The sequence below is a fragment of the Triticum urartu genome, chromosome 4A (assembly GCF_056163025.1).
Source record: "Triticum urartu cultivar PI428250 chromosome 4A, HENAU_Tu73, whole genome shotgun sequence".
NCBI lineage: Eukaryota > Viridiplantae > Streptophyta > Magnoliopsida > Poales > Poaceae > Triticum > Triticum urartu.
In genome coordinates this window covers 543,898,745-543,906,736 of record NC_141876.1, presented here as the reverse complement: position 1 = coordinate 543,906,736, position 7,992 = coordinate 543,898,745, and the positions used below count along the sequence as shown (strand labels likewise).

Genomic DNA, 7,992 nt, shown 5'->3' with positions numbered 1-7,992 from the left:
GTCGACATAGGTCCTTTTCCGTCGGCATAGATCTAAGCCTACGGCTGCCGTCGACATAGACCCGTTGGCGTAGATATCGTCAGCGTAGTCTTGTCAGACCGTCGGCGTAGTATAGCCGTCGGCATAGGGACCTATGCCGACGGCGGGGGTCAGCCGTCGGCATAGTTTAGCTGCCGGCAGTGTTTTCCCGTCTGACGGCAACGGACGGCGCCGTTAAAAGCGCTGACGAGTCATGGGACGCCACATGGCAGAGGTACGCCGACGGCTAGGCCGTCGGCATAGATAGAAATCTATGCCGACGGCCTAGCCGTCGGCGTACCTCTGCCACGTGGCGTCCCATGGTGCTCCTGGTGGCAGTGTTATGCCTACGGCAAAGCCGTAGGCATAGTCCTGCCACGTGTCTTTCCATGGTTTCTCCTGGCGGTAGGGCTATGCCTATGGCAAAGCCGTCGGCATAGATGAAAATCTATGCCGACGGCATTGCCATAGGCATAGATCTGCCACGTGGCAAGCCCTGGTAAGTCCTCGGCTTATATATGCCGACGACTTTGCCGTAGGCATAGTTTTTTTATTTTCCCTGTTTTCTCTTCTTCAATTCATTTGACAGCATTTCAAAGCAGAATAATATGGAATTATGCAGAAATATGACAGTTCATCATCTAAATATGCTCAAGTTCATCATCATCATCTAAACATAGTCAAGTTCATCATCATCATCTAAAGATCATCACCGGCGGAAGTTCATGAACATAAAAGTAGTGCAAGACATGGAACATCATAAAAGTAGCAACATGAAAGGCATGGCACGACGGCCACATGCACGGAATCATCATTGACATCAAGCAAGACCACCTCTGCCAAAACCACCACCAAGACCACCTCCGCCAAAACCACCACCACCAAGACCACCTCCGCCAAAACCGCCACCGCGACCACCATCACTCTACCAGATCGGAGTGACTGGGGTCGATGGAGTAGTAGTCGAGCCACCGGTCCCCTACATGTTTCAGAAAAGATTCTAACGGTAAATATGATATGATAGTGTTGAATGAACGAGAACTAGTTTGCCAGTAGTTAGGCAAATGTACTAACCGGACCATCACTACCTAGTGCCACCCATTCATCAAACGTGGGCACGTGTGGGGGTTCTCCCGCAGGTGGTGGTGGGGGTCCCATTTGTTATGGATCCGTGCGGTTACTCCAAGACGCCAACATAGCCTAGATGTTAGTTAAACAAGCAAACTAGAAGGTCAGAAGGAATGAAAGTGCAAAAGTTTAGCTTGGTTTTAAGAGGGCAAAACTAACCGCCATCATCTGACGGTTGTAATCATCATTTTCCTTCACTCGTTGCAAGTACTCTCGCACCTCGAGATTCCTATGCTCGACAAAGGCCTTATATGCCTACATAATTTAGGTTGTTTCTAAGTGAGCAATGCTAAAAATGAACTGAGAATGCTAGAGAGAAAAAGATAAAGGGGAAGTACTTACAGCATGCTGGCGGGCTAAGGGAGTATGTGAACGCCCCGTACTCTCTAACTGGATCGGGTTGGTAGACCGAAGCCGTGTGTACGAGATCGAAGGAGTTATCGAGCCATCGAAACACGGATACCGGCCATGTGACTTCCCCTGGATGGCCACCACCGCCGTGTCATCGATCTGAGACTGGGCGACCTCAGGAACAGGAACATCCGGATGCAACTTTTGATAGTGCTGAGTGTAAGACTCCAGGTGCTCCTCGGTCTTGCCGTAGTACTGGCTCTCGCCCTCCTTGGGATGACTCCGCTCGCGGGCCAGCTTCCACGACTCAATGTCTGAGAGTGGCCTCTTCAACTTGTCCTCCTGCAACGTCAAACAGAAGTTAGCCATACATAAGAACATGACGGTAAAGAAGAACAAAAATGCATCATGCATATAGATATACCTTCATGGCCTTGAAGCCCCAGTGGTTCCTGTTTCCTTGGCCGTGTGTCCCATCTTTTCCACGGTTAGCCCGGGCCTTGATGCTCTTGGCAGCAAACTCTTCATCGTTGTCGAGCCACCTATCCACCAAACTCGCCCATCCGTCATGCCTTCCATAGCACCAACGAGGAACAACCTATGCAAATTTTGGAAGCATGACATGTGAGCACGAAACATATAGTTGACTGCTTGAAACAATGATAAGTTAGTAATAGTTACCATCATGAACTGCTCCCTGTTCAAGGTAAGTCGTTGCCTCTGCACTTGAGTTTTGGTCATCTTTTGTTGCAGGTAGATGTGGTAGTACTGCGAGACGGCAACCCAGCGCACCTCGTACTGCAACTGACGAGCTTTCTTCTTCGCAGCCGCAAGCAAGGCCACGTCGGCTCTGGCCTTGTGATCGTCAAGAACTCTATAGAGTTGCTGCAATCATGCATAAACCAGAAGCAAACAAGGCATGAGTTGAGTGATTCAATGATAAACTATGAACGAAACTGAAGACAAGTGATTTAGAAGAGAACTTACCCAAAATTTGGTGATCATGGCCTTAGCGGCCGTCCCATACTCCGTGTTGCTGCAAGCCTCGTAGTGGGCCCAGCTCGTGGCCAAAACCCGTAGCTGCGGGTCCCTGTCTGGCCGCGGGCAGAATAGGCCAGGCCAAAACTCCTTCAACAGGACAGTGATAAGGCCGTTCGGTTTACGGCCCTTTCCGTGAAGGATCCAGTTTCTGCAAAAGAATCAAATGATTGCGATGTGTACAATAAGAAAATGTTGTCATGTGTTGAAAATATGATCGAGAGGCACTTACTCTGTCCCCACAGGTTCAATGAGCCACTTGTGCTCCTCGATAGAAGGTGGTGTAGGTAGTCCGGCATTACCACGCAGCCACCCCTGTGGAGCACCCGGTGGCAAGTCACCCCACAACTCGGGATCAACATCCCCTCCACCCTCCTCGCCCTCCTCCTCACCCTCCTCCTCGCCCTCCTCCTCCTCGCCCTCCTCCTCCTCGCCATTAGGAACATACTCCTCCTATTTCGAACACGGCCTGGAGTTTTTTGCCCCGGCTGCCTCTCCCCCACCTCCTCCTCCTCTAGGGGCTCTCCCCCCACCGCCTCCTCCTCTAGGGTCTCCTCCCCCGACCCCTCCACCTCCCTGTGAGGTGTCATCCTCGCGTAGTCGGGAGGGAACCTTGTGGGCTCGTCCACTCCGAGTAAGTCCTTTGAATTTACTGAGGAAACTGGCGCCGCTAGACTTGCCCATGATTAGCAAACCTGCATTGAGAAGAGAATAAACAATTAGTAAGGATATCAATTAAACAAGCATACAAGAAAAACATTAATACCAGAAGAGCACATTAAGCATACTATTGTAATGATCATTAAAAGAACTTACATTTTCTAGAACCCATATGAATCATCACTATTGTAATCTATTTGTGGACCGGTCTCATCATCACTATCACACATATCTTCTTCGTTGTATGACGGAGGTGGAGGCTCTTCCTCATCGTCACCGTCTTCATTTAACTTTTCAAGCATAATTATGTCTCTTTGATTCACAACTGCCTCACCATCAATCTGTGCGTCGTCGTCGTTTGGGTCCAGGTCAACATAACCCAAGTTATCATCCTCGTTGTTTCGGACCACGTCATCATGTTCCTCTTGATAGAACACTCCCTCGTATGTCATGGGGTTTATGTTGTAGTAATCATCATCGTTCAGGTCCGGTAGCTTACCATGCGGCGACACCTTGAACACAACTTCCCAACCCTTTAGGTACTCTTTCTGGCACGGGTAAGGCAGATAATATACTTGTGTGGCCTGGGTAGCGGCGATAAAGAGAGCAGCTCCGGCATAGACGGTTGATGGTTTAACTTCAACTAAACCAACAGAAGGCGTATGTCTCAGACCCTTTTTGGGGTCGAACCATCGGCATTTGAACACAGTGAGACTTAGGTGTTCGCGGCCACGTTTGAATGTAAGCTCGTATATTTTTCCTACCCTTCCGTATTAATCTACTTTATTATCTCCTTCAGTGAAGACTCCAGTATTTATGGTTTTGGGATCAGGCCGACTGTTCTGGTGCTCCTCTGTATGGAAGCGATACCCATTCACATCATACTTTTGGCATGTCATGACGACAGGGTCAAAACCCATGAAAACCCATCTCAATTCTTCATCCATTGATTCGATCGGATCATTTCCCTACAAGTTTAATTGAAATTATAGGGTGCATGAGTTTAATTGAAATTATAGGGTGCATGAGTTTAATTGAAATAGGTAATAGGGAAGTGTGAAAAATTACTTTCTCCATGAACCACGCAACGAAAGTTTTCCTTCCATCAGCACCCTTTCGGAGAAGAGCAAGTGCCTCCGCTTCAGTAGGAGGCAGCATTCCCGTCCATTCTTCTTCAACGAATCAACTACAATAAGAACAACGGTATAAGAACTAGGCAAAGTGAACATAACGAATTGACTAAAAGAATGGTGCAAAGGTATTACCTCATCCACTCATCCTCAACTTCCTTGATGTTGTGCAAGATATAGAACAAGACATCCTCCCACTCATCTCGTGGCATGAGATAAGGTTTCGAGCATCCAGCCCTACCACCTTGCCCGATGAATAGAGGCAACTTGGGTTTATACTTGGGTTCTTCTGTATTGTATCGAGACACCTTATTGTGCAACGTGGGAACATGGTCCGGATAGTAGGCTGTCCCGAGGTCTGCCACCTCCTCTAGGATAACTGCCTCAGCTATGGCAGCTTCAATCTTAGCTTTGTTTCCACATTTCTGTCTCAGATGCTTGTTCTGTCTCTCAGGGCCGTACTGCCAACGATTCTGCACAGGGCCCCCCTGTTGGGGAACGTAGTAATTTCAAAAAATTTCCTACGCACACGCAAGATCATGGTGATGCATAGCAACGAGAGGGGGAGAGTGTGATCTATGTACCCTTGTAGATCGACAACGGAAGTGTTAACTTGGTTGATGTAGTCGTACGTCTCCACGGCCCGACCGATCAAGCATCGAAACTACGGCACCTCCGAGTTCTAGCACACGTTCAACTCGATGACGATCCCCGGGCTCCGATCCAGCAAAGCGTCGGGGAGGAGTTCCGTCAGCATGACGGCGTGGTGACGATCTTGATGTTCTATCGTCGCAGGGCTTCGCCTAAGCACCGCTACAATATGACCGAGGTGGAATATGGTGGAGGGGGGCACCGCACACGGCTAAGGAACGATCACGAAGATCAACTTGTGTGTCCATGGGGTGCCCCTTGCCTCAGTATATAAAGGATGGAGGAGGAGGAGGCCGGCCAAGGCTTGGTGCGGCCAGGATGTGGAGTCCTACTAGGACTCCAAGTCCTAGTAGGAGTCCACCAAGAGGGGAGGAAGGGAGAAGGAAGTGGAGGAGAAGGAGAGGTGGCCGGCCCCCTTTTCCCTAGTCCAATTCGGACTAGAGGGGAGGGGGGGCGCAGCAGCCCCTTGGCCCTTTCTCCTCTTCCCACTAAAGCCCATCAAGGCCCATTGCTTCTCCCGTAACTACCCGGTACTCCGAAAAATACCCGAATCACTCGGAACCTTTCCGATGTCCGAATATAGTCGTCCAATATATCGATCTTTACGTCTCGACCATTTCGAGACTCCTCGTCATGTCCCCGATCTCATCCGGGACTCCGAACTCCTTCGGTACATCAAAACTCATAAACTCATAATATAACTGTCATCGAAACCTTAAGCGCGCGGACCCTACGGGTTCGAGAACAATGTACACATGACCGAGACACGTCTCCGGTCAATAACCAATAGCGGGACCTGGATGCCCATATAGGCTCCTACATATTCTACGAAGATCTTTATCGGTCAGACCGCATAACAACATACGTTGTTCCCTTTGTCATCGGTATGTTACTTGCCCGAGATTCGATCGTCGGTATCCCATACCTAGTTCAATCTTGTTACTGGCAAGTCTCTTTACTCGTTCTGTAATACATCATCCCGCAACTAACTCATTAGTCGCAATGCTTGCAAGGCTTAAGTGATGTGCATTACCGAGAGGGCCCAGAGATACCTCTCCGACAATCGGAGTGACAAAACCTAATCTCGAAATATGCCAACCCAACATGTACCTTTGGAGACACCTGTAGTACTCCTTTATAATCACCCAGTTACGTTGTGACGTTTGGTAGCACCCAAAGTGTTCCTCCGGTAAACGGGAGTTGCATAATCTCATAGTTACAGGAACATGTATAAGTCATGAAGAAAGCAATAGCAACATACTTAAACGATCAAGTGCTAAGCTAACAGAATGGGTCAAGTCAATCAGATCATTCAACTAATGATGTGACCCCGTTAATCAAATAACAACTCTTTGTCCATGGTTAGGAAACATAACCATCTTTGATTAACGAGCTAGTCAAGTAGAGGCATACTAGTGACACTCTGTTTGTCTATGTATTCACACATGTATTATGTTTCCGGTTAATACAATTCTAGCATGAATAATAAACATTTATCATGATATAAGGAAATAAATAATAACTTTATTATTGCCTCTAGGGCATATTTCCTTTAGTCTCCCACTTGCACTAGAGTCAATAATCTAGTTCACATCGCCATGTGATTTAACAGCAATAGTTCACATCACCATGTGATTAACACCCATAGTTCACATCGATATGTGATCAACACCCAAAGGGTTTACTAGAGTCAGTAATCTAGTTCACATCGCTATGTGATTAACACCCAAAGAGTACTAAGGTGTGATCATGTTTTGCTTGTGAGATAATTTTAGTCAACGGGTCTGTCACATTCAGATCCATAAGTATTTTGCAAATATTTATGTCAACAATGCTCTGCACGGAGCTACTCTAGCTAATTGCTCCCACTTTCAATATGTATCCAGATTGAGACTTAGAGTCATCTGGATCAGTGTCAAAACTTGCATCGACGTAACCCTTTACGACGAACCTTTTATCACCTCCGTAATCGAGAAACATATCCTTATTCCAGTAAGGATAATTTTGACCGCTGTCCATTGACCTACTCCTAGATCACTATTGTACTCCCATGCCAATCAGTGTAGGGTATACAATAGATCTGGTACACAGCATGGCATACTTTATAGAACCTATGGCTGAGGCATAGGGAATGACTTTCATTCTCTTTCTATCTTCTGCCGTGGTCGGGCTTTGAGTCTTACTCAATTTCACACCTTATGACACAGGAAAGAACTCTTTCTTTGACTGTTCCATTTTGAACTACTTCAAAATCTTGTCAAGGTATGTACTCATTGAAAAAACTTATCAAGCGTCTTGATCTATCTCTATAGATCTTGAAGCTCAATATGTAAGCAGCTTCACCGAAGTCTTTCTTTGAAAAACTCCTTTCAAACACTCCTTTATGCTTTACAGAATAATTCTACATTATTTCCGATCAACAATATGTCATTCACATATACTTATCAGAAATGCTGTAGTGCTCCCACTCACTTTCTTGTAAATACAGGCTTCACCGCAAGTCTGTATAAAACTATATGCTTTGACAACTCATCAAAGCGTATATTCCAACTCCGAGATGCTTGCACCAGTCCACAGATGGATCGCTGGAGTTTGCACATTTTGTTAGCACCTTTCGGATTGACAAAACCTTCCGGTTGCATCATATACAACTCTTCTTTAATAAATCCATTAAGGAATGCAGTTTTGTTTATCCATTTGCCAGATTTCATAAAAATGCGGCAATTACTAACATGATTCGGACAGACTCAAGCATAGATATGAGTGAGAAACTCTCATCGTAGTCAACACCTTGAACTTGTCGAAAACCTTTTGCGACAATTCTAGCTTTGTAGATAGTAACACTACTATCAGCGTCCGTCTTCCTCTTGAAGATCCATTTATTCTCAATTGCTTGCGGATCATCGGGCAAGTCAACCAAATCCATACTTTGTTCTCATACATGGATCATATCTCAGATTTCATGGCCTCAAGCCATTTATCGGAATCTGGGCTCATCATCGCTTCCTCATAGTTT

General features: G+C 46.6%; 1 protein-coding gene across 1 annotated transcript; it reads right to left on the bottom strand.

The window, feature by feature from the left end:
- Nucleotides 1-1,218: 1,218 nt before the first annotated feature.
- LOC125549101 (uncharacterized) lies at nt 1,219-2,238 on the bottom strand. Its single transcript, XM_087520886.1, has 5 exons — nt 2,179-2,238; nt 1,922-2,095; nt 1,489-1,839; nt 1,306-1,401; nt 1,219-1,242 (listed from the first exon to the last, which is right to left on the bottom strand). Exons 1-5 carry the CDS (start codon nt 2,236-2,238, stop codon nt 1,219-1,221), a joined length of 705 nt encoding a protein of 234 aa, XP_087377012.1.
- Nucleotides 2,239-7,992: the final 5,754 nt, after the last annotated feature.